Source organism: Octodon degus, unplaced genomic scaffold (assembly GCF_000260255.1).
Source record: "Octodon degus isolate 3935 unplaced genomic scaffold, OctDeg1.0 scaffold00061, whole genome shotgun sequence".
NCBI lineage: Eukaryota > Metazoa > Chordata > Mammalia > Rodentia > Octodontidae > Octodon > Octodon degus.
This window is the reverse complement of record NW_004524637.1, coordinates 708,509-736,222: the sequence shown is the minus strand read 5'-3', so window position 1 is coordinate 736,222 and position 27,714 is coordinate 708,509. Positions and strand designations below refer to the sequence as shown.

General features: G+C 42.7%; 1 protein-coding gene across 2 annotated transcripts in view; it reads left to right on the top strand.

Moving 5' to 3' along the window:
• Positions 1 to 27,714, top strand: part of Runx1 (runt related transcription factor 1) — a 275,103-nt gene that overhangs the window by 187,270 nt on the left and 60,119 nt on the right. For both annotated transcript variants that reach the window (XM_004634352.3, XM_004634349.3), the window contains exons 4-5: positions 2,510 to 2,666; positions 22,236 to 22,340. In XM_004634352.3, coding sequence (XP_004634409.1) covers positions 2,510 to 2,666; positions 22,236 to 22,340 — 262 coding nt within the window. The remainder of the gene's footprint in view (positions 1 to 2,509; positions 2,667 to 22,235; positions 22,341 to 27,714) is intronic.

The following is a 27,714-nucleotide window of genomic DNA, read 5'->3' as shown; positions in this document are numbered from 1 at the left end:
ATCTTTGATTGCTGCTCCATTAAAAAAATGGGAGGGGTAGAAGTTAGAACCCTAATATTTTATTCTTAAATTCCAACATCAACAATTTTTTTCTTACTTGGCCTCCATGATAATTTTATGCTTTATTTGCTTCTGTTTGGCAAAAGTTTCAAGGGCCTGCCAAACTACTAAGGAAGACAGTGTTAGACTCCAAGGTAGAGCACTTAGAGAAACAGCATAGGAGCACGGTGATTCAGAGCGCATTGGGCGGTTATAAAACAAGATTTATTTATTTTAATCTTTTTCCAGATTCAGTCTCAACAATGAGTTATTCAGTTTGAAAGCCATGTGGTTGGTCCCGTACCCCATACACTTACTGAGCACTGGATTAAAATAGAAAAGCTTGGGTCACCATAGAGAGATGAAGATGAGGAAGTAGAAATATGTGTTCAAGGAAGACATTTCAACACTGTGAGCTAGTTTCACAGAGGGAAGTGAAAATCATGAAAAAAGAAATGGGGGGGGGGAATTAAGAGACTGAAAAGAACCTAATAAAGCAAACACATTTTGTAGGATAGAAGGAAAAGGTAACAATGATCAATCAACCATCAAGGAGATTTGTTTCGATAATGTCTTTTGAAACAAAAGAGAATTGTTGTATTATTACTCTTAATTAAGTGGTGACAAACACTTATAATGGGAGCTAAATAACCAATTAGCGAGTGCTTAGAGAATAAAGAGCAGCATTTTAAAATTTCCTTCTTGAAAAACGTGTCCAAAAAAATTGGAATGGAATTAAAATCAAAGATAAAAGGCCTTGAGCTTGCTCCTCAGTGCAAGTTGGATGACATAGGCAAGTAAAATCTCACTAGTACCATGACAGTAGATTACTTTACTGTGACCTTGGGGTCCAGAGTGTGTTCAGTCCTCAGAGTGACTGGATTCATTTTCTGTTCTGTTCCTTTCCACCACGGATCTACAGCAGCCACAATGATTAAAAACAGTATGGAGTCATCTGAAGGACATGGGGAGGGCAGCAGTCGTGACTAAGCACACAGCCAAAATGGGAATGTTGAGAAACATGACTTTGATATCAGATAAGTGAATCTGTGGCTCCCTATTTACATACAAAAAAAAAGGGACTGAAAATAGTCCCAACAAAAATTGATGTGGCAATCACATACTAGTAAAAATTGGGAGGATAGAAATGGGAAGGAATAATAACCAATTAAGAAATGCTTTACTATTACCAGTTCAGAAGCAGCCATCAAAAAATGATTATACAAGGGCTGTGGATAACACAAATTTCACTACTGACTGAGAAAAGTACCATGAAGAATGTTAGAAATGATGAAAACAAATACAACTTGGGGCATTTGGAGTTGAAAATTTATAACCACTATAAAAAACACAAATGATGAAAATAATGGCCAATAATAAGGGGCTAGACCAAGGAAATATTTGCTATAAGGGTCAAATGGAAATAGATATTATTGCATAAAGCATCTTCAGGCCCTTTTACCTTGGAGTTTTATTTTATCTTTTTATTCCTTGAGCATCAAAAATAGTTATTGACTGGTTTTCTTCAATGGCTTTCATAAAAAGCATACCTTTTCAATTACATTAAAGGGATTCTCTCTCAAGATTAGCTGGGTTTGGAGAATATCTCAGTCATCTATTAGGATATAATTATTTGTATCTCTAGGATCAGAGATACAAAAGCACGATTCAGTGCCACCCTTGATTTGAAAAGTCTGATTAAAGTATGAGTCTCTTTTCCCTGAGGGCTATCACTTTTATAATTAGTAACCGATAGATACATTTCTTTTTTTTTTTCTTTTGTGGTACTGGGGATTGAACTCGGGACCCTGCGCTTGCCAAGCAAGCACTTATTCTACTGAGCTATCTCCCTGGACCCCCAATAGGTACATTTCTGATTTGACTTTCTTGCATGCCAGAATTCACTGCTGATGGCCTTCCATATCATAGAAATGCAAAGGCATACCACATATGGAAGAGATGTTATGTCATTTGAAAATCATAGCACAGATTGGATTTAATTTTAAGTTTAAATACTTAAAGGTGAATAACAGGCCCTGACTCCATTAGGCCTGCAAGTGGGAGTCTGAGCAAGTAAAAGATGGGTCAAGTTATAAACTTAAGAACAGAAGGTATTCTGTTTCTCAAATATGAGAAATTAAGAAGACCGATTGTATTCATGAGGCAGCGTAGCTTCTCAAAACCCTTGTTATTGTTAGTCTGGTTTGAGCTATGTTTATGACACTGTGTCTTTATTAGGTAAATTTAGTAAGTGTTTTATTATTTGAAAATGTATACATAATGAAAGGGTTTTTTAAAAGTTCCCACTAACAAACTTTTATGTTGTTATTAGGTTATAGTTGTTATTTCTCTGCAAACTAAAATGTATCATTTAACCTTAATTTAATTTTAGAACGATGGCTACACAAATGAGGTCAAAAGATATGAACAATTTTTCTGATGTCTACATTTGTCCCTGACTCCTGTCTAGGTGGTGGCTTTGGGGGAAGTTCCAGATGGTACTCTGGTCACAGTCATGGCTGGCAATGATGAAAACTACTCAGCCGAGCTCAGAAATGCTACTGCAGCCATGAAGAACCAAGTTGCAAGATTCAATGACCTCAGGTTTGTCGGTCGGAGTGGGAGAGGTATGTATCTGTGAGAACTGAACTTGAAGCACAAAGTAGCTACAGGGCAGCAAAACTTCTAGCAGTTTCCATGATGGTCTTTCTTACTGTTATTGAGATGTCAAGCTTTTAAAAAGTATTTATTTAAAATGTAATATTTTGTTCAAAGTCTAACTTGACAGTATTGGTTTCAATTACTGAGTTGTTTTAAGACTGATTTAGAACATGTAAGACATGAATTCTAAATTTCAACAAAACACCTCATAATTTTACCAAAATACGAAAATATAAAACTTAACTATAATGAATACTAAGAGTACACAATGGGGAAACTATTTCATAAGAGAAAATCTATTTAATAAAAGCCTTTAATTTATGATCCATGTGCTGTCTGTGACAAGTGTCATGGTTTGGAACGATTACTTCAAATAATTTTAAAAGATCCCTTGTGTCTGATGTGGACACAAAGGTCTAAGCAAGTATACCTTTTTAGGGTACAATATGAATAGTGTCAATACTATTAGTGAGAATGTGACTTTTCTGTTAGATTTCTTTTGAATGCCTTATTATGATTTGGGAGGAAGAATGGAGAAAATAATTTCTTATTATTTTCAAGTGTTTCTCCATATTGTAAGAACCTATGTCATATTTTGTCAACAGAAAAAAGCACTGAAAGTTTAATTGAAGAAGATAAGATATTTTACTCTGAAAATCTCATTTTTCTAATATTGTTTTAAAGTTTAAGAATAAAAGTTATTTCCAGTTAAATAAAAAATGCGTAAGTACCAAGTAACAGTAATAGCCATCTGTCGGGAAAATACAGAAATACCAACCAAAGGACAATTAAATAGGAGTAATCAGTATCCTTTATAAAAGTATTAACATAAAAGAAAATCTGTGTTCTTGGAGATTTCACTAGTGGGAGAAGAGAAAGGAATTAATGTGTGCTGATTATTTTGGCTCTTGTCTTTGCTATCTTTGCTGTTGGGAGCATTTGCATGATAGAACTGGAGCTGGAAAAAATTTTTCAGAAAACTTGTAACATGATTGAAAATATATGTTCACATTAGCATGTTAATCATTGGATAATGTAAAGAAAACTATATCCACTTATTAAAAGCATGAGGGATGCCATAAGATATAAAAGCACAAGTCATTAAATGGGTTCACTTGTTATATTAAAACTTCCTGCCTTTCAGTAAATGGAATTTGCATTATGATTCAGAGAAGTGTGTTTAGAAAACATCTTGAAGGCTTCTGAGGAGTAGCTGGCAAAGTGGATGATGAGAAGCCAATAAAAAATAAAGGTCCCTCAGCCAGGTCCAGACCCACCTACCTAGCTAGCAGCATGATGCTGTTCTTATAGATCGCTTCTTTTGGAATTGATAGCTGAGTATCACGTAGTTCCTTGTCCAGAGAGAGCATGATTATGGCAGTATGCATGTAAGCAGGTCTGTGTGTCAGGTTTTGGTTATAAAAGTCTTGAAAGCTATTTAGTGGCCTGTCCAGTGACATTTTTCCATTAGAGCCTCAGCTGTGGCTTTTTGGCAATGCGCAGTAAGTGGATGATAATAAAGAAAGAGATTTTGAAAGCGGTGTGCTTATTTTTCTGGTGGTGAGGGCTGATCCCTCATCCCTCATTGGCCAGCTCTATTTTGAGTAGGTGACTAATAGGTGCTTGTGTTTACTTGGGTAACAGTGAACTGTTTCCCCAAGGTGTGGATTGTTTGCGTTTGGCTTCCTGATTCTTTGTGCCAGTGTGCGCATGGGTTTTCTTAAACCCCAAAGTAAAACAGCTGCAACTAAGGCTGGGTCATCTTCTCATACTTAGGAATGAAAAAAAAATTAATTCAGTGTCTACATGGACAGGATTTGTTTTGTGGGGGCTCTCCTTCCAGAATTGATAATAATTGATCAAAAATACAGGAATCCTAACTGAATATTTGACCTGGCTGTGGGTACCATGTATAATGTTGGTGGTGAGGCTTTATTTTTTTTTTTGGTCAAGGCTGCAAGGCAGAAGTGAGCTGTCCAGGGGCCCCCACCTGCCTGTCTCCGTTTCACTCCATGGCCATAAAGTACAATTTGATTATGCACTTTCAAGTGTGAGTGTCAACATTAAAGCCTGCTGGATTTTTTTCTGTCTTCTTTTTTTGTTTTTATAATCTACAATTTGCTTTCCCATTGAGAAGAAGGCAGATGATTCTCACTAATTTTGACAATTAGTCTTGTGCTTACTTCAGCAGTACATGTACTAAAATTGAGACAATTAGTCTTAATTTTCCTCATTGAATCTTATTCTTTAAAAGTTTCATTATGTTTTATTAAGTGATCTTAGTGTTATCTCCTGTTTCATTTTCTGTTTCTGAAATATGCCTTTTGGCACTGACCCGCCGTGCAGTGGCCTGGCCTTCGACTCAGCCACACACTTCAATGCCAGTTTTGAATCCTGTCAAAAGCTGTCATTAGATTGGTCTGAGGAAGTCTCAAAGGGCCCAGTGCTTAGAAGAGAATAAAAAGTAGATGTTCTTCCCTTACCTTTTTGTTTTGTTTAGTTTTTCTCATTTTTAGCAGATGTCACACTGTGGGGGTCATCAGCTTTGTAGAAAATGCCAGAGTTTGCCCATGGAAGGGTTTTTTGTTTTTTTTTGTTGTTTTTTTTTTTTCTCTCTCTGTTCTACAAAACTGATCTATCTGGGGCTGGCTGGTGTCCAGGATCACAGCTCCTAACCTAGGTTAAACCTGCAACTGGGAAAACCTGCCTGTCCAGCTCTTAGGGCCCTCCTGACTCTCAGGCCCCTAAAGATGTTGGTTAAGGCCTCAGCTGTGTACACCTTCCTCCTTTTCTTCCATTCCTTCCTTTTTCTCTCTGGTAGTGTAAGTCTCCTTCAGGGTGTGCCTCACCCTTGGAATGTTTCTTCCTTTGATTCAGTATCTCCACCCAAATTGACCTTGCCTTTACAAAGGAAGAGATACCAGGTCCCAGGAGGTGAGAGTCCGAGGGCTCTAGGAAGTCCCTTGGACTCCAGAGATTAGAGGGCACACAGGTGGCTATTCTCAACAATGCATATTTTAACTCTATGTGTGGGACTGTCAAGTCACATCCAGGAAATTCAAGTTCTGGAAAATTCAAAAGGAATTTTCTTCAGTGACAATCAGCTCAGCAGCATACATCACTTTGTACCTGCAATGAATGCAAGTACCACTGATGTTTAGAGTTATGAGAAAGTGTACCATGACTTCAGATGAGAGACACTTAAAAACTTTCAGTGGTGACATATGAGAGTGTTGTGTTCCTCTCAGATGTTGTAGTATTTATTTAGCTGAAAGAAATCAATCCATCAATGATAGTACCTTTAGTTATTTCATTGTCGAACCCAAGGGAAAAAATCTACCAAACCTATCATCAACTACACTGTGAATAGAAGAAAGGAATCCATTGCACATTTCTATTATTCCTAAGAATATGATTTTTAATTTTTGGAAACATGGATTGTTTTAAAAATCCTTTGGAAGACTTTTCCCAGTGTGGGAATGATGCACATGTACACGATATGTAGTGTACAATTTAAGTTTCTGCAGCCACTGGGTTTGTGGGTAGACCTTCCAGGGGTCCACAGAAGCCATGCCTGTGAACCTGGAACTTCACATTGACCATGGAGGGTCAGCCTAGCACTAAGTTTAACACACTAATTACCTAGAAAATGAACACACCACTTTCTTGCTCCCTATGCTGTTCTGGTAACATCTGGCTTTGTGATCATCAGGCCCCAGTTAATTAGGGAAGTAGAGGCCATTCAGAGTACCTGTGCAGACTTTGAATGGACAGCCCCAGTGGCAGCCAGGGGGCAGGGCACAGTCTTCTTGGCACAGCCAAGAAGAAGGCAGCTTCTTTTCACATGGGCATCAGCCCTGGCTGCAGAAAACCAATTTAATTTCAATCGATTCCTATGAATGATGAGGTCAGATATTCTGTGGGCTATTGGGACAAGGATTCATTTCTTAGTGGAATTTCTGTTGTTTGTGTTGACCTTTCTGGACACTTGAACACTGCCCACTTTCAAAGTAGTACCCCTTTCCCAGCACTTTCATAAAATGAAGTGCCTTCCTTCTGCTCTTGCTGTAAATGTCTTTCCAGACATAATATTTATCCTGCCACAATCTGAGTTATTTCATATTTGTATAATGTTGGTGACTTGAGGCATTTTCATTCGTAACTCATTTTACATTATTCAGGACACAGAAGAGGGAAGTTGCCTTTTAGATGATTGGGGGATTGGTGGAGCCGAAGGTGCACTTAGGGAAAGATAAACTGCTCAATTGGAATGAAGAGGTGTGTCTTTTGTAGTGGTTTTTACTGAGCGGTGGTCTGAATAAGCATTGTCATTAGATTTGTATTGTCAGTAGATTCAAGTTATTTCCTGTTCGATCACAGATTCACATCATGGGGTAAGGAAAAATTTATCTGACAACCCCGGAGATATTCTACAGATAATATTCCCAATATACACTGGCAATCCCATATCCTAGAGAGACTAAAAGGAAAAGACAGCAGTTATAATAAAATCAAATCTCCCATTTTCCTCTCTCTCTCTCTCTCTCTCTCTCTCTCTCTCTCTCTCTCTCTCTATTATTGTGCTATACTCTATACTTTAAAATACATGTAGATTGAAATTTGTTGCCTTCCGATTTATGAGAAAATAAAGATTTAAAAAAACAAACAAACAAACAAAAAACAGCTGCTACTATTGCAAGCCTCAGCCAGCCTTAGCAAATACTTGCTTTCAATAACAGGTCCCAAGCATGCGTCTGTGATCAGAGGTAGAATTAATTTCTAGGGATCGTGTTTCTCATTGTCTTTTACATTTGCCACTAAAAGAGTAGCAACGCTCTTTGGCAAGCAAGTTTTTTCTTCTTCTGTGTAAAGCTTGACCATGGCAAGAACCAGAGAAAAGCTTGCCTGAAAACAGCTTGTGCCTGGAACAAGCAATTGCACAAAATTTATCTCTTCCTGGTTTTCTTGCTGATTTTATGAAGTGCCAGGCTTTGCTGATGGTGTCAGACAGCTTTTCCTAATTGAAGTTATTTGTATGAACATTGCTTTTCAGTTGATGGGCAGAAGGCTTCTTTCTCCCCAGCCTCTCTCCACCCCTTCTGGGCCAGCCAGCGTGGCTTGGTGGAGCCAGTTCTTTTCGGTCAGGACAGAGGACTATCAATCAGAAAGTGCCTCGGAGAGAAATAATGCTTGAGTGATTTTTAGAGCTTCCTGTTTCGGCAGCAAGCATTAGAGACATAAACAGTGGTCCAGCCAATGCTGCAACCGGGCTCTGGTTCTAATAAATCAGTTTTGTATTTTCTTTTTGTGCTGGTTGGCGAGGGGCAGGGGAAGGTGGAGGAAACTGGTTATGGAAGAACATATTCAGTGTTTCTGGATTTTCTTTTTCATTTCAAAGAAAAATTACTTGTTGAAACAGAGATGGTGTAATGTCTGATGACTGTTTTCTCTCTGCCTATGATTATAAAACAAGTTTAGATCACCCAAGGGATGTTTATGAATAACTATATACAATCGCCCCTTGGTATCAGCGGAGGATTAGCTCCAGGATCCAACCTCAAATACCAAAATCTGCAGATGCTCAGGCCCCTTGTATAGTACAGTCTGGTACTTGTACAGAACCAACTCATATCTTCCCACATACTGTGCTTGAAATTATCTGAAGATGATTTGTCATGCCCAATACAAGGCCCATACCATCTAAATAGTTATGCTGTATTATTTAAGGAATAACAATGACAAAAAAAAAAAAATACTAGTACGTGTTCAGGACAGATCCTTTTTATTTTCTCCAAATACTTTCAATCCATGTTTGGTTGAATCCATGATGTGAAGCCCAAGAATAAGAAGGGAGAACCAAATGTAATGTAGTGTAGAGAGACTGTGGCTTTGACTCTCAGCCAGTGTGTGTGTGTGTGTGTGTGTGTGTGTGTGTGTGTGTGTGGTCATACTTTCACTGACTTTTTGAACCAAAATGTCTTTGAGGACTAAATCCATACTAATAATAGCCCAAATAAAGCAATTAAACAGAAATTAGTAAGTAAGCAATGTGCATTTAATGAGGTACCTGTGAATACAGTTGAATGTGTGGGGTTCTTCGGATCCCTGGCAGGGTGTGAGCCACAATGGGTAGCACACTTCATGGTTACATTTACACACATTCAGTGATTTCACCCCGTGCCCACCCATTCCTGGTGTGAATATGGATCAGTGATCCACAAAGAGGTATTCTGGTCTGTGTTAAACACACATTTAACGATGGTGTTCAGTTGCCACTACTCTGATTTGGGGTTGATGCGTTTGCCCAACCTCTGTTGGGCAGCATACCCATTTAGGAACTTTCTCCAGCACAGGGTTTAGATGGCTATGGACTCATAAGAGAATCTATCAGTGTCCTGTGTCTGGGTACGGGATTCAAAATGCACTTTCTCTGATTTCCTCCAGGCAGAGCAACTTTAACTGTTTTTCGTAGAGAAGGTGTAGGTAAATTTCCTCTTTATGTTTCAACTTAGATTATTCCTTGCTTGTAGCTTGGGACTTAAGATTCTCCATCAGAACTGTACCTCCCACCTCACCTGACCTGGGTGGGCCCTGTCCCATGAACTGGAAGCCCGACCAGGGCTGGTTCCTGCAGGGGAGGTGTCTGGCCCTAATTGAGTTACCTTATGCAAACAAAGGTGATGCTGAGATATACAGGTGGCCCGATCACAGATCATCTTTTGCTTATCAGATCTTGGCTGACAAGGCAAAGAGGGGTGGGCTGCTTTGGAGGAAGAAATGCTAGTCTTCCCAAGGCACCAATTTTGAACCTTTATGGATATTTTTTGCTCTTTTTTTTTTCTTTCCTATTTGAAATCATTGTAGGAAGTATAGACAGTATTAATCATCTATTTTCTATCTTTAATAAGGATCTAACTAGATTCATTCTTTAATAATGTTTTTATACCTCTTTAAATAATATCTCCAGAACCTAAATAAATGTTCTGCCTTCATCTTTTTTAGAAACCCAAGGGCAAGCCACAGCCATTATCTTATCTGTCTCTCTGCTTATCAATTTTGATGAAACTGTTACTCAGGGGTTCCCGGATGGGGGTGATTTTTGATCTGTAGGAGATATTTGATGATACCTGCAGAAATCATTTGGCTGTTGCATACAGGGGTTGGGGAGTGCTCCAGTACCCAGTGACAGAGGCCAAGGATCTGCTAAACAGCCTACTGTGTGCTGAAGGATCTCCCCCAATCGCCTATACATCGCCATACACCTGAGGCTGAGAAGTCCTGAGTGCCATTATATTCTTAAACTGTTAAATATCTCCCTTATGCCCTTCTTCTGATGCTTTCTACCTCATCACAAAATTCACTCACACATAAATTCACAAACTTTAAATAGACCAGATGCATATCTATAACCGTAACTCCTTGGGAGGCTGAGCCAGGAAAATTGAAAGTTCGAGGCCAGCCTGGGTAACCCAGTGATATCCTATCTCAAAATAAAAATAAAAAAGGCTGAGGATACAGCTCAGACCTCTCTGAATTCAATCCCCGGTACTGTAACAATTAACTAGTTAATTAGTTAAAAAATAAACATAGAGATTATAGATGTGACTGAATATTGAGGCTGTTTGAAAATGAATACAAGGTTCGGCCAGATAGCTCAATGGACTAAAGTGCCCACTTAGGCAATGTGCAGTGGCTGAGGTTCAATCCCCGGCATGCTGTACCAGCCCCGCACTCGGGGCACACTGAAAAGGGGATTGAGACTGGGCATGGTGGCGCTTGCCTGTAATCCCAACACTTAGGAGGCTGAAAACAGGAGCATTACTAAGAGTCCAAGCTACATAGTGAGCCCCTGTACTAAATACATAAAATTAAAAAAAGAAAGAAAGAAAATGAATACATGCCTGCATTTTCAGTATGTAGGACTTTACCATCTCCCCACATGTGCCCTATTCACCTGGTATCCTGGAAGGCAGCTGGGTAGGAAAGGGAGAAGACACGGGTGGGGAGGTCCACACCGGAATGGGGACAGTCCTCCTGGGGTGGCAGAAAGTAGAAGATGCTCCACTGGCTAACTGGGAGTGCTTCTTTCAAGAGGCCACATCTGCGACTACAAAACGACGTTATAGGCAATGTCTACCCAAATTAAAGAGTGCTAAAAGCAAGATCCTGGCATGTGCCATCTGCAGAGACCTTTCAGACTCCTAAAGGGGCTCCTTCTGCAGACCCAAAATAGAAACAGTGCAGTGCACAGGAGGGGAAGAGAACCACGGTCCATGTGCCAGGCCAGCTCTTCTGCAGGCTGAGAGCCAGTCTCCAGTGGAGGGCAGGACTGGTGGCTGGGAGCTTGTGCACCTTCCAGCAACCTGTTTTAGTGAGTTAGTTTTGCTGCCATCTATTTTCCATTCTGAGATTCAGGGAAAGATGATTTGTCAACAAGTTCCAAAAAATGACTCCACTAGGTTCTCTGGCTGTGGATTGAATTTCTTGTGTAAGTTTGGTGGTGACTGTTTGCTGTTTTGCTGTGGTTGCCTGCTTGCTGTACCTGTACCTGTACCTGTACTCCCAGTTCACTTCCCTAAGTCTCCTTCAGGACAGCAGCAGCTCCCAGATTTTGTGTGGAGGAGGCCGGTTCTGTGTGCAGCATTTGTGATAGATTAAATGTCAAAATAAAAGAGTTCCCGTGGCCACTCAGCCAGGGCTGCATGGAGCTCACACAGGTTCCCGTACTTTGGAGAGAAGGGTGCTGGCACTAAGTGCCAAAACAGCTGTAGCATAGGAGAGGATGTGGTATGACCACTGAGGCCCAAGCGCCACAGAAAAAAAATGAAGATGTGTCTGGAGCCCCCAAGGATGGGGATGACCAGGAATTTTCCAAACAGGAAAGAACTATACCTTAACTAGAGAACACTGTACAGGACCCATGGCCCCTGAGTATGTCTGTGTCGTTGAATATGTGGACATGCAAGACTGCTGCAGGGCTGTTTTTCCTCTAGAGTCTCGTGGTCAGTGCGTAGACTTCTCTGGATTCTTCGCTGAGAGGGGATGTCTCCAACTTGAGTGCTATTGACATTCAAGGCTTGTTATTACATTTATTTATTTATTTTACAGTAACAGGATTTGAGCCCAGGGCCTTGATGCTGAGATACGTTTCCAGCCCATTTTTTATTTCTTATTTTAAGTCAGGGTCTTGCTAAGTTGCTAAACTGCCCAGGCTGGTTTCAAATTTTCGATCCTCCTACCTCATCTTTGCAGAGGACTGAGATTGCAGGCACAAGCTACCACCCCCCTGCTAGGACTGGTTATTGTTTGTAGCAAAGGGGTTTCCTGTGCATTGCTAAATGTTTGACAGCATTCCTAGCCTCTGTCTAGTAACCAGCAACACCAAATTCTCCTAGTTGGGATTATGAGAAATGTCTGGAGATAGTGCCAAATGTCCCCTGGGGTGGGGGCAGGGATATTCTTGATTGAGAACTAGTACTAGCTTAAAGATATCTGTCCTTGAACAAGTCATTTGACCTGTCTGAGCCAGATTCTGTCCTCCTCCAGGGGATGAAGGTACAGTGAGGATTGATTGCCTGAGATAAGATATAGGTTGAGGGCTATTCCTTCCCTTCGTAAGATCCTTCCAAGTGACACCAACTCCAGAGTAGACAGTAATATCTTGTGAGCTCCAGCCACAGCAACCAGCAACACTGTCAGCCAGGCTCTGCTTTTCCTTGGTCCGAGTGGATGAATTTGCCAGGCACAGGGAAGCATTGGGCCTTGTGTCTATTTCTCAGCCAACACAGTTCTGAGGTCTTGAAAGGGTTACATGCAAGAGGCACTGAGATTTCAGATTAGCAATGGCCTAGATGAAATTAAATATGGACTGTAATTTGAAGCACTCACTGTTTTTCATGGGAAAAGAAGTTCTCCTCACATAGCCTTTCCAACTCTTTTGTCCAAATGTTAATGGCATGCAAATATTTATGATTCATACATGTCGCTTTTAATTCCCGATCATATTTTAACAATAAACACTACATTTTAACAATGAGGCAGAATAATCCCTTTGTCCTATTGCTGGGTTGCTCAGGCTGGCGCCTGGCATCATCACATTTTTCTGGAGCAGTCCTGGCTGTCTCCACCCAGGTTTAGGGAGTTGTATGATGGCACCACTGCAGCTGCAGTGCCGGGACCAGACTGCAGGCATCCGGACACTCCGCAAAGGCTGTGGTAAGGCTGCGGGACAGCCTTTTCGTAGATTGCAAGTGAACGTCCATACACACTTTTCTCTTGCTGCCGCATGTAAACCAGAAAGCTAGTTAATCTGGATGTTATTTCAAGAGGTATCTTACTATCTTAATATCTTATATTCTGGCCAATCCTAGGCTTCAGATTACACTAAAGTCGTAGTGTTCCACTTAAAATACCTTTAGTAATTACCCTATAAAAACACATGTACCTACTTAGGAAAATTCTGTGGCTCTTTGGAAGGTAGAATGATATCATATGAGAAGTGGACACACTTGTGCCCCCCCCCAAAATGTGCAGGGGTCAGCATCCCCTTTTGTACCATGAGAGTGATGACATCTTTCATCTAGGCTTCATGAGGCCCGGAAGGTAATGTGATGTAACAAGATTTAGGAATAAGAGATGGTGAGCACCTGGATGCTGTTGTTCCTTCTCCACTGAGAACACTGAGGGAAAAGGAAGGAGAGCTGGCTGCTCTCACCTGTCTCGCTAGGCCTGAGAGTTAGGAATGATGCTACTTGCCACTGTGTGTTCCTTCATAGCAAGGCGTTTCTAGTTCTCTATTTTTCTTATTAAGGACCTCATTAAATAAAAGTACCTGAGACCTAGGAGAAGGTTCTTAGTTATAATCAAATGCATGCCTACAAATAATAGTGAATTACAAACATTTGTTGGGCATTGGCTGTATGTCTTTTCCTATTTTATCATAATTATTGTCCTGCCCTGTACCCTGAGGTCATCTACTGAAGGTATTTCTTTCATTCATTCATTCTTTCTTTCTTTCTTTCTTTCTTTCTTTCATTCTTATGTGCACTGTGCATCTACTGTGTGCAGGTGCTGGGTTAGCATTGGAGATGTGAAGGTCGGCTATAGAGAAAGAAGTCACACCCATAGGTGTGGGGGTGAGGGACAAGCAAAACATTGCTGCTGTGAAAGGCAACGCTGTATCAAAGGACAAGTGAGAAGGACACTGTTTAATATGTTAAAGGGACAAGGGAGTCTCCCCAAATTGTCATCTCTGCTAAAATGGAATGTTGCAAACAGGCTGCTGAGGTAGGAGCCTCCAGCATAGAAGGTCGAAAGTGGGAAGGAAGCCATGATCTGAGAAAAAGCCTAGGGGCTCCGGAGGCCACTCCACAGGGCTTGGAGAGGGCCAGGCTGGGAAGTCCACCCTGGAGGTTTGGTCGCCTCCTATTTTCATGGAGAACTACCAGCAGATTTTAAGAAGGGAGGTACTGTGATCAGATATCCATTCTACAGGACATTTAGATTATAGTTGAATGGGGGAAAGGACATTTGGAGGGTGCTGAGATGCCTCAGGGCTGATCCAGAGGCTGACAGCTCATTTCCCCTCATGGGCAGCCTCAGACTCCATTTGAGTATGTTGCCATCCTGAGCAATTGGCTGCCACCTCACGCTGGCCTTGAGTTTCACTCTCTTCCCTCTCAATGTTCTCTCTCTTGGCCCACTTACCCTTCCTCCTACCATAGCAGAAAGTCAGGAGGCTGGCCTATAGGCATTAATGACAGAGACTGCCATCCCTTCCAAATGCCATGCCTAGGGCTCCTTGCACAACTGGCTGAAGTGTAGGATGGTGCATTTGAAGTTCCAGTCTGTGGGCACATGCAAGGGAGGAGCTAGCCATCCCAGGAGGTTGTTTTGGCCACCTGCCCTGTGTGGCCCTTGGATGGAATACATAGCCTGTTGGGTACATGGTAGTTGGAGAATTCAGGTGTGCTGGCCAGTGAGCTCCCACAGATGAAGGTAGAGGAACAGGCATGATGGCTGACCTAAAGAAAGCTGAGAATTCAGCATCTTATTCATATCTGGGTGAAAGCTGGGTTACTCAGCCGAGACACTAGGGAACCATAATACAAAACAATAGGGGAAAACAGAAAGGAACTTAGAATAGGGGAAAGGCAATGTGAAATCGCAGGAGACTCTCATGATGTTTTGGGGTTAGGTCATGTATTAGTCCGTCGTTGGTGGTGAGATATTGGTTCCAGTTCCAGGATCTACTCCTCCCAAATACCCAAATCCGTGGGTGGGTGTTCCAGTCCTTTGTATGAAGCAGCATAGTATTTGATAGTATTTGCCTAGAACTGTGTGCCTCTTTCTCATACTCTTTAAATCATCTCTAGGTTATTTATAATACCTAATATAATGCAAATAGTATGTAAATAGTTGTTGTACGGTATTTTTTAAGGGAAAAAAAGTCTGGGCATATTTAGCTTAGATGCATCTTTTTTCCGGAATATATTTGATCTGTGGTTGGTTGACCAAGGTCCGCCTCAAGATACAGGACCTTGGATGCAGACACAGAAGCCATGGTGCATTCTTTGAGAGGGAAAATATTTTCTCCTCCAGTGCTTTTGTAGGGCTGATCTCCTCACTATGTTGGGTAGAAAAAAAACCCAAGTTTTCCAAGTGGAATTAGACATCATGAAGACCCCATGGCAAACTAAAGTTGATAGAATAATTCATTGATTCATTTATCAAACTTTTCTTATAACCTTAGGACAAAAGACGTAGCAATGAATCAAAGCCAAGCCCTACCTACTACTCATTTCCAGAAACCTTTTCCAGAGAAATTACTTACCACAGTGCCAGTTTTCTCCAAGTTAAATGCCTATTTTTCAAATGACCTCATTCCATTCAAACTCTAATTCTAAAAAAAAAAAAAAAAAACCCTGAAATCTGTATTATAAGCCCCTCATTTCAGTCCTGCTTTGGAAGTTGTCTCTGTCAGTAGCCCGGCTCTTGTCTGCCCTCTGCTTGTGTGACTGCAGCTGCCTCTGTGAGGACATCTGCACATGAGGGACTTTACACACGCTGGATGGACATCCACATTTTCATTCAGTTCCACGTAGATCAGGCGATTCCGAGCAAGTCATAGGAAGTGTAGTCCGTTCTATAATTCCCAAATAAGTTAATCCTACAGCTGCGCCATTGAAACTAGAGGTGTTTGAGTAAGGAAATAAATGCAAGAGGAGTGGAAGCATTCATTTTGACTGTTAGGTCACTGCCGTCGAAAAATGAGAAATCAAAATTGAAAGTAGATTGTGAAAAACACGCCAAATGCAGACCACCACAAGTTTAAAAAGGCTTTCATTTTACTTATTGCATCTATGATCAGACTTAGCCCTGGAGTAATCTGTCGCCCAAGGAGGAATCTTCCTGCAAGCTTTCAGAGTCTTTGGGGATTTCCTGAATTTGTAAAGAGCAGACTTTGAGACCTCCTTTGCCTCTTGGTTTTCAAAACCTGAAGGGTTCTTTTGTTTGTTTTTTCCCTTTTATTTTTCCTTTCTTGCTCTCTTGGGAGTTTCAAGTTGTGTGTACAACCAGCTTTGCTGCTGCTACACAGGAGCACGAAACACGTTATGAGCAAGCTTCTTAACGAGTATGATACCAGGGAAGAGGGATCTTTTGCGTGTAGCCTTCCTTTGCGTGACAAAGGACAAGTTTCACATCCCCTGAAACTGCCCCCAAAAGGAGAAGATGATTCACAGGTCAAAACCTACACCAAGGATAATGACAGCCACAGAGTCACTTAGAATCCACTGCAGGCCCATCCACCCCCAGGCTGCAGAACCACAGCAGCTGGCCCTGCTGTGACATGACAGGGCCCACACTTTGTTAAACACAGTGCTCCTTGGCTGGCAAGACATAGTTTGGAACCTATCACCTTTCTACTTTTGATGTCTCCCCTGTGCACACCTTTTGGGGTACAGTGTATGCATTCACAGCAGCACTGAGATTTAGCCACTTCCCACATGTGGTGAGGAACTGCTGAGTCCAGACAAGGTTGTGGGCCTGTGAATGAATTGGCTGTAGTCAGCCTTAGGCCCAGGGTCCGGGCCTGACAGCTTCCGGCCCTTGGAGACAGTGTCACAGCAGCAGGTGTCCAGGAAGGCCCACCCCATGACCTTCTTCCCAACTAAATAAAACAGTTAGTGCTTTGCTCTGGCCTTTGGATGGACAAACTGGCGTCGAGGGAGACAACACATGTTGCCGTGGCCTGGCTTGTTTATAGAGCAGCTTAGCTGACACAGTTGTGCCTTACAACGGTTGCCAGCTGGTGAGGCAAAAGTGAACTCGAAGTTCAAGCTGAACTTGGGCCTTGTAGCAGCTCTGTCACCTCACACACACACACACACACACACACACACACACACACACCTCCCACCATCCGACTTTGCTGGCCACTTCCTCCAGGCTCCTCCTCATAGAACCTTGCATGCAGCTCTGGTCTTCATGGGGTCACTTCTGTAGAATCTGTATACTTTCATTCATTTTTACCAAAAGCTTGCCTGATGCCCTGCTTTAATGTAATTTCATTTTACCTACATAACAAGGCTGTGAGCTGAAAGGGCTATTATTTCCTTCTATTTTGCAAATGACTTTTCGGCAGATTTCTGCTCCCCCTTTCCCAGTGACTTCCATCATAACTCCTCCTTGTGACCCCACAGCCGGCCCCTTGGGAGTCCTTGGCTGACACTTCTGAGAAGGGCCCATGGGGCATCCCTGGAATCGCCGCCACCCTATCTGAGCCTCTGCTGGTCTTTTGGGCCACAGCCAGCAGTGCTTCCAGAGGGCAGCGACTCTGGCCAAGTTGCCTCCCTGACTGTGGGCTGTCCAGCTCCTTGGAGGCTGCATTTGGCCCTGCAGAGTGGGGCTGGGGTAGGTTAACCAACCTGTTGTCAGGTGTCTGCCTCTGACACTTTGCTTGCTCTTCCGGTTGCAGCTTGCTGAGAAAAACACTTGAGAGTCTTTCACTTTCCACACCCACGTACTTAAAATACCAGGCCCACAGGTCATTTTAATGAGGGAATTTGGTTAATGACAGGTGCCCTCCAGGGCACAGCACTGACTCCTGCAGGTGCTGGCTAAGCGGAGCTGTGTCTGAGCAGCGCTGGGCTGGGGCAAGCTGAGGGCAGAGCATTCAGCAGGCATGCCCAGTGGCTACCTCCATGCCGTGGTCAGGCTTGGTGCCAGGTCTGGCTGGAAGAAGGAAGGCCAGAGGAAGAACAATGCGTTCCCCTGTAGGAAAAGAGTACTGTCGCTGCCTATAAGATAGTAAACAAGGTCTTTGCACCCAAGCTGTAGGCAGACCCCATTGTGAGGAAGACCACAGACCCCTCCCCCAGGACACACCAGGGGAATGTGGTGGAAATGCCTCATCTGGTAGCTTTGGCTGGATTTTTTGGCAACTCCTGTGATGACACGTGACATGATGAGCATAAAATGATAAGAATTACGATGATGAGCAATGATTTTGCAAATAGTCACTTGGGCGCTGAGTTTCTCTGTGAAGTAGGTTAGTCTGTGGTTAACCAGGGGGACATCATAAGAGTCCAACTGCCAGAGGCCAAACTGGGCCTAGGAAGAAGTTGCTTTGAACTCTTAACCCAGGTTCACAGCTGCAGAAGGCAGTTTGTACGCATAAGTGTATCAGCAGGACAGTTTTCACTTTCAGGGGACAGTGGCCAAGTGTGGGTAGAATACCATGAGTTTAGATTCCTGATGTAAATGTCACAGAGTTTGCAATTTGAGATTTAAGACACCAGTGATAATGCAAAGATCAGTGAATATAAAGAGGTTGAGGAAAAAAAAGAGGTTGGAATCCTGATGTACGCATGTACTGTGTGACTTCGAGAAAATTACTGAATCTCTCTGGGCCTTAGCTTTGTCACTTACTAAGAGCAGTGGAATCTATGTTGTTGATTTCATGAGGTTGTTGTGAGGACCAAATGAAATTGTATATGAGAAAGTGTTTGAAGAGTTTTAAATTCTACATAGACCTAGAAATCCTGACACTAGGAACAGAAATATTTTATACTTGTCACTTAGGAGTACAAGGGTCCTAGAGGGTAAAACACATTTGCTATGTCTTGACTGGGATTCTTAGGGCTTTTTATATGTATACTGGGTGGAATGGTGTCCCCTGAAAATCCGTGTCCACAGGAATCTCGGATTTGACTCTTCTTTGGAAATAGCAATTTATAGCTCTAACTGAGGTAGAATCCTACTGGATTTGAGTCTGTGCCTGGTTCTCACGAGGAAAGGAAGATTGGGAGGCTGGGATGCAAAGCAGGAGGAGCCCTGCAGAGGAGGGGGCAAGTTTCGAGTGCAGAGCCTGCAGCTTGATGCCAAGGGCTGCGGGGCAGGCAAGAGCCCAGACAGAGCCAGAAGGGACCCTGCACCCCCAGAGGGCACATTTTGGCCTGCGCCTAGATTTTGGACTTGTGACCTTCGGAGCTGTGAGAGAGCACATTTATGCTGCTTTAAGCCACCCAGCTCATGGCCATTTATAAATGTGGCGTGGTTGTAACATCTCCAAAGCTGCTACTGGAGACAGTGGAGGAAGCCCTCCAGAACCACAGAAGATACAGTCTCAGGGTGGCCAGGACCTTGGAGTCACCCTAACAGCCGGCCCCATTTGTGGATTGGAGCTGAAACCAAGGGACATAAAGCCATTTGTATGGGAATCCAGTCCTTTGTGCTGGGAGAACCTACCATTTCTCTGTCTCTTCCCACCCCACATACATATGCACCCATACACACACGCATCCAGCCATCCATATACTCATGCATGCATGAACACATATGTACACATATGTGTACACACATCCATATGCATGGTGCATGCACACACATATAGATGCATACAAATGCGTACATACACACATATGCCCTGGGTTTCCTAAGGACCGGGCAGTGTCACTATCCAGAGGTGTCTTTAGGTACTTTATGTTTTCCATGTCAACCTGCTTCCACCCTGGAGTCCCCTCCTACCATCCTTTCCCCCCACATCTGTAAGGGACACTTCGGGGTGCAGAACATGACTTCTGCCCACAAGGAATTTAGGCCTGGCTAGGTACAAACCCCATCCAAACCAACATCCTAATTAATCAAAAGAGTGACTCTTCAGGGTACTCAGAAAGCCACAAAGCAGGCTGTCTCCACAAAAATGGCTACCTGAGGAGCAAGTGACCAAGAAGGACCTGCTAGACTCTGACAGAGGGAAGACTCAAGCCAAGAGGCCTGGGTGGCTGGTGTAGTGGCTGGGAAATCAGGACTTGAAGTCACAATGTCCTGACTCATGAGCAGAAGCTTGAGGGACTCAAATCAAGGCTAAAGAGGAAGGAGAGTCAGTGTGGGTGGGGCAGAGGTCTTACCAGGGAGAAGATTCTAAAAACCAGCTCTCTAGGATTCAGTCTTTTTGATCAAGGTATAATTCATGTGAATTCTTCATGAGATAGGTAACTGTGACCTTGGGAATGTTGCTTTGCCAGCATTTGGCTGCATGGATACAGCTGCTCCAGGGTTTATGGCTGCAATCACTTCTTGATCTGTGATTAGAAAGCCAGACTGACCACAGCAATGGACAGCTAACTGGGCATCTGTTGCCACATCAACATGCCCTTCCTGGTGAACCAAGCTAAGACTCTTCTGGACACCCTTCCCCATCAGCTCAACATGTCAGGGATGTAGCTCAACTAGAGTGTTGCCTGGTAACATCCAAAGGACGTCAGCAGATCCATAAAGTCCAGCTGGATTCATTCCTGGACCAAAAGACTTCAGGTGTGGGGTTTCCTGGTACCCCAGTACTCTGGCTCCATAGACTATAACTTCCCAGAATACATTCTTGCCTGTACAGGTCATTCAATACTTCAATTAAAAAGTCATTCCAGGCACAGCAGGCATCATCATCTGCTGTTCACTTTCTGTTCTTTTCAACATAGACTTTAAGAGATGGAGAACAAATCCTTGGGCATTGTTGAGTGGGGGTTTCCCAGCATGATTGGGAATCGTTGATTCACTGTGATCAAAGATCGCATTCTCACTGAACATTTCTGCATGGCCTTCCTTTGAACTAAAACATGCCTGGCAATTGAAAATATTCTGTTCTTTCATTTTGGGCAAGGAAGAGAAGTTGAGGGTTTTTTGTTTTTTTGTTTTGGTTTGGTTTGAGTATTTTGGCGGAACCTGGGATTGAACTCAGGCCCTTGTGCTTGCCAGAGAAGCATTTATTCTACTGTGCCATCTCCTCCACTCCAGAAGTTGAGTTTTAAAATAGTAAATCAGTTTTGGAACAGATAGGAGTGGAGGGACAATGGTTTGGTTTGTTTTCTTTTTATTTATTGGATTTTATTTCATACTACCTGATTAAGAGAAGAAATCATATAGATTGAAAAACTTTTAAATATAGGATTTAATGGCATACTTAGTCAAATATTTATGGTCCCATTATAGAAATTTGAGAAAAGAGATGAAATGAATAGACACCCATACATACCTTTAATGTCAGGTGGTATTTTAGTGGTTTCACTCATATTAGTTCATTTAACCTCTGCCAAAAGAGTAGGGAAAGTTGTGTATGTCCATCTTCCAGGCAAGGCCACTGAGGCATAGAGAGGTCGAGATCTAGCACTGCTGAAAGCCAGTTAGTCAAAATTCAAACCCAGTATTTATTCTCAGAGCCACTTGGTCAAGAAGCAATGCATTGAAATTGTCAAACTGAGGCAATAAAGATGAGCTCACCTTCCATAAGTATATGTAAAATTTTTACATGGACATATAGGTACATATTTACATTAATAGTAATAATTAAATCTCCCCCCCCCCCCGGAACTGGGGATTGAACTCAGGCCCTTGCGCTTGCCAGGGAAGCATTTGTTCTACTGAGCCATCTCCCCGGCCCAGTAATAATTAAATCTTAATCTTAATCTACCCGTTACATGTCCTCCTTAAGTCCATTCATTCACTGAAAATTTCATTTTGGTCAATTATGAATGCCTCTGATAACAACTAGTATTTATAAATCATACTTAAAATCAACAGTTAGTACTTTTAAAATGTAGTAGTAATCATTCTAATTTAGAAATTCTCAAACTTAGAAATTCTATAATTTCTAATCCTCAGAAGTGTGAACAATATTAGAGGGGAAAAGATAAATATTTCTTCATTTCTCTTGGCCTTGGTTTTATAAAATAACTGGGAAGATGGTATGGGAAGAAGAGGTAGAGATGAGGGGTCAGGGAGTGGGTGGCTACCAGTCTGGCTCTTAGCATTCTCTGGAGTCTTGACTTACAAGAAAATACTCAAGTCTCCCTTGATCCTATTGTTTGTGGATGATTGCTTTAAATCCATATGAGTATGAGAAGTGTCATACCCAGTGAAATAGCATAGATATGCATTCCAGAATGTTAGCAAGGCCAGATTCCAGGCAGTAATGCAACACCAATGAGGGGATTCACGCCATCCCCTCATTCATTTCGCTCTGTTTTGTGTTTCAACAGGGAAGAGCTTCACTCTGACCATCACCGTCTTCACAAACCCTCCCCAAGTTGCCACCTACCACAGAGCGATCAAAATCACAGTGGATGGACCCCGAGAACCCCGGAGTAAGTGACCCCTCTTCCCCAGTGGGATGTTAGACCCCTGCAGGGAGAAGGAAGTGTGTGGTCAACACTCTTACTCCTCAAAAGTTGTCTCTGGGCACTGCACTCTTTTTGAATATCCTCTGAGAGGTCACAAGGAAATTAGCTGGATCCAAGTGCGTGGTATAAATGTTTGGGGGCTGTGGGAGACCAAGGAGTAGTCTCTGAAGTACATGGTAGAGGTCAATAGGATTAGATGAAAATAGGAAATGGATATAGAATACGCACATGGTTGGCCAGCAAAAGGCCCGAGAATCTGAGTGGCCGCAGGGGCTGATCACCATCCATGCTAGCCTTTTATTAATTTGTGAGGGCTGGAGATGAAAACTGTGAATATGTTCCTTTTCTTTCTCTGGTACAGATCAAAATCCCATTACAGAATTGTTTAAAATAGGGAATGGAGGAGTAGAAGAGTGCCTGGGGGAAACCAGTAAATATAGAAAAATAGGACCAAAAAATAACTCCTGTGGGGAAAGCTTTTTAAAAAGGAGTAGGGTTGTTTAGTCTGTGGAAAAGATGTCTTCACAGTGACTTAATGACTATCTTTGAGTAAACACAAGAGTAGCACTCTCTTCCAGAGTCACACCCTGCCCAGGAGCTGAGGCTGGGCTGCAGTTCCAGGTCTGTAGGCCAGCTGCAGCCCAGCCCAGCACCCGTGTGCCTCCAACCATGCCAGGCCCCGAGTGGGAAACGAGTGCTCACTTTTCTCAGAGTTTGGGAGGCTGAAAACTGGCGCTTCCTCCTGTCACTGAAAGCTGTCATTGCATGGGTCAGGGGTGGGATGGAATGAGAATGGAAAGGCTTTCAGGCAACTGAATAGCTCAGGCTTCCTCAAGCTTCAAGGCCTCTCTGAACTTCCGTTTCCTCTTCTGTGAAATGAGGATGATAACGAGAGCTTTCTTGTAAGATCAAGGGCAACGGTGCCATAGGTATAGAGCATGCGCTTAGGAAGTGATGGTGCTCTTCAATGGAGGGCCCAGCCTGCAGTTCCCTCCATATGACCTTCTCAGTATGGTTATTCTGTGGGACTCTGTAGTGTTCCTTTGAGGCCCAGCTCCCATCAGATGAGTACCTCAATATGGTGCTTCCTGTGAGGCTCTACAGGAGACCTCTGGTATGTAACTCTCTGCAGAGCCATCCAGGGATCATGGCAGCCAGTAGCAGCCTTTCCTGCAGTCCTGAGCAAAACCTCCAGCACCTGGACCATCTGATAGAACCATCATCCTTCCGAGTGGGTAGATGCCACAGCCAGAGAGCTCCCATGCCCACCAGGGACAACCCCCAGGACATGGTGTTCCCATCTGGGTGCCTTTGCCTCCATTTGCTGTGCTCAGTGGTGTGCTCCACAACTGACTCCTCTCTCCCTGGAGGCTTCCAGTTCTTTCTCATGAAGCCCACTGAAGCTTTCCAGCTATGTCCAGGCTCAGGGAAGCCTGGGCCTTATTTACACCTATGATCCTCTTTATATATGGGAAGCAGACCAGAGACCCAGGACTATGTCAATGTCATACAACCCAGGAGCCTCCATGGCACTTCCTAGATTAACAGAGTAGGAATGGCTAACTAGTCACATCAGCTCTGCATTAAACATGTCACCCATACCAAGGGGCCATCACTCTCCACAGAGAACCAGAGAAGATGCAATACTCAGAGAAAGGCTCATCTCAGGAGCAATACAGCCACTAACTTTAAAAACAGTAACAGCAGCTATCTCTTGGACAATTCAGAAGCTGGCATGGCTGAGGCAGAATCTTAAAGCAGGGGGCCCAGTTTGCCCTCTACTTCCATTATTTTCTGAGGTGCAGAAAAGACCAGTGTTTGCCTCACTGCCAGCATTTCCTATAACATTCAAAGAACTGATGAGGTGGGTGAGCTTCAAAAAACAAATGGTAGCTGCTCTGACTTTTAAGAATGGGCTGTTAGAAAGAAAAAATATGTCTCGGTGATTGTAATGGGCTGCCTGGATACACAGTGTACAAGGCCCCTGCTGTTTTATAACTTAAGGAACCAGTTGTTAGGAGAAAGGCCCTTTGACAGACCCAAGAGATTTGCCTCGAAGTCTTTCCTGCCAAATGAATTTGGGGTATAGGGAAAAATTAAATGTGCAGAAATAAAAAGTGTGATATACAAAAGTGTTTATAGCCCCGGGTAGATTGTCTCATATTTCACAAGAGACTTCTAGAAAAAAGCCAAGCATGCTTCCAGGGCAACTTGGGACATGCTTGCTTTTCTTTCACCTGTGGAGCTGGGGGGCCATCACTACTAGTTTTTGTTCACATTTTCTCTTTCTTATCTGAATATCTTGATTCAAGGTGGGGACTTCTTTTTGGTGGAGCTCTGCTCACAGTCTCTTTCCAGCACCATGGTAAGGGGGATCCTAAATGCACAACAGGGGGCACCAAATGGTATTAATCTCTGTGTTAGCAACCTCCCTCATCTTCTCTATAGTCATGGGCTATGAACTCTGGGCAATTTTGGCAAAATGGCTCTGGCATTTCCAAGTTGAGTATTGTCACTGAGTTCTCTTCTTTCATGAAATGAAAGACTCTGAGAGCTATAAGGGACCTGAGAGTGCTGTCAAGATAAGCACGCAAAGATAAGGAAAAGTGGCCCAAGGAAACACACAAAAAGGCTAAACAAATCATGTGGAAAAGTCAGAAATGAAATGAAGAGTTTCTGATACCTCACCAGGTTACCCTGTCCTGTCCTCTTGTCTACCTGGCCATTCATTTATTTGTCACTTCATTCACAACACAGTCTTGTACCTCATCTACCATAAACCCTCCTACCTGTGTCCTTGGCATTTTGTGTTTGAAGTGAAGAGTTGGCATATCTGAGTGCTCACCTTGGTCTCAGCTCTGACAGCAGCAAGGGCAAATGGTGACATCTCAGTCATGTGTGAAACCTTCAATGTGAAGTGTTTGTGCCAAAGACCAGAGAGAGCTTTGCCCCATCAGCCTCCCACCTGGGTGCCTGAATGAAGGTCTAAGAACAAAACATTCCTAGCCCCATTTTCTGGTGGTGCCCATAGGAAAAGTTGATGTTCCCACCTCTCTTTAATGGTCTTCAGTGGTGGGGTCACAGAAAAGTGCATTCCAAAGAAATTAAATTTGTTTTGTTTCAGCTGATTACCTGCTCTTTTATACCAACTGATCTGCCAAGTCAAAACTTGGTTGTTGTTGGGCTTTTTTTTCCTGCATTTAATGGGAATTTTTTTTAAAAAACATCTAAGAGCAGTACATAAATTAGTAATTGTTGAACAGTTCAATTTGTTATGAAGAAAGGTAGCTGTCCAGAGATACTCTCTGTCTAGAACTGGCTCCTGCAAGCAGCAAGGAGGTCTGTTTTCAGTTAGTAGGTAGAACACTTACGAGCTTGTTAGGTATGAAAGATGCAAAACCTACTGAACAGATGTTTTTTATACTTATTGTATTTCAGGAGATCTAATGGAAACACTTCAGTTTTTAGCCCATGAACGTATAATTTAGATGACTCTGTGGTAATACTGAAATGCCAAAGCACAGTCTCTACAGACGGTTGATAAAATAATTTGAATGGATAACTTGGCTCAGTGAAGCGGAGGAAGATATTTTGCAGAGAGAAGGTTGAGGAGAGTGAATAGGTAGGATGATACCTGACAGTTTGGCTTGATCAGCTATCACCTGGCTGGTCAGGTACCCATTACATCTGGAACACTGAGAAACCTAATGGAAATTCAAAACTGTCAATCAAACAAATACTGGCTATTTTCTGAGGCAACTTGGGCCCTTGGGGGAAGGGGTCCTTCATAGTCACTGTGTTCTGCTTGAGCTTGAGATTTGCAGTTAGTGGATACCAAAGTGAAGTCCTTCCTTACAACTCTAGAGAACTTTCTGGGGTTGTAATCTTCTTGCTGAATAGTGATTTTTTATAGAGTTGTAGTTAAAATGGGTCAGCCAAACAGACTAACACTTTACTGTGTAGTTTTTTTTAAAGTACTTTGTCAAGATTTTATTATACAAATATAGTTGTCTTCTATGACATTGGAAGAATGTAGCAAAACTAAGAAATACCTGAAAGGTGATAAGTGACTTAAAAATATTTAAAAATCAAGATTATCAGAAATGTCTAGGATGACTGTGCCTATGGATTATTCTTATGATTAAGTAGAGTTTCTTTTAGAAAAAGGTATTTTTTTCTTCATGATAAAAATACCTAAAAATAATAAGCTAACATTAGAAAATGTTGTTTGTCCAGTCCCAAAGTGCTTCGGCTGCTTTTACTTATACAGTTTTTCAAAGAATGGGTAAAGAAAATAAATCAGAAAGAAATTGAGTAGCTTGTCCACGGCCACCCAGTTAGTAAGTCAGAATTAAAACTAAATAGTTCTGACATTGGAATCTCCAGATTCTAGCCAATGTCAGATTCTAAGAAGTCCACTATTATTTGAGATTCATTATGCTGTTACTTCCTGTATTTTTTACTAGGAGATACAGATTTTTGTATTTTTTTACTGATAATCTAGGAGAATTTTTCAGTATAGGTCTAGTTCACATATAGTTTTCTTTGTGAAAGCAGAAGCCTATGGCTTTTGCCCTGACTGGAAGGAATCAGTGTCTTCCTCCAGGCAAGGCTGGAGTGAAGTTCTCCTCAGAAGGTCCCTAACAGATTCCTTGTTCTGAGGGTCACATGTGTTGGCAGTTTGCTCTGCATGTCACCATGGTCTCTTGGGAACCTGGCAGGAATGGGACCTAAACCAAGAGCAGCACACAACATGAACCCCTTGCTCCTATGTTGGCATGCAGCACAGGTGAGTGAGGTGACAAAAGTGACCAGCAGGGCAGCTGTCTGGGCTGGGGCCCCCTTTAGTAGAGAATCTCCTAGAAAGCCTGCATCTGGCCAGGAGGAGGAAAACTACATGGCACTCTTTGCTCCCAGCTGGTTGCTGAAATACCAGATAGGTTTACAGATCTGCAATCTCAGAATTGTGATTTCCAACCCACAGTTATTGCTCCTTGGGAGTCACTTCAAGCATGTCTCCCGGTAATGGATGGTAACCTGTCTATTCCCTCCTCCTTGGAGTTTTGAAATATCAGATTTGGATGTGGGGTTATTTCTGGGTGAAGTCTTGATCCACAAAAATGATTCTTCTACCCCTCCTACGCAAACACAAAGCAGGAGGGAAACAGTCGGAAGGAGAGGGGGAAGATGTTCTACTCACTCATGTGGATGCCCTCCCCACTTTGAAAGGCACTTTCCACTAGGGTGGAAAATCTTGGGGACCTTCACACTGGTACTTCATTTCCCCAGTGCTAAGCTCCCCAACAACCTGAAGACTTAGCAAAGGCACTTTCAAAGC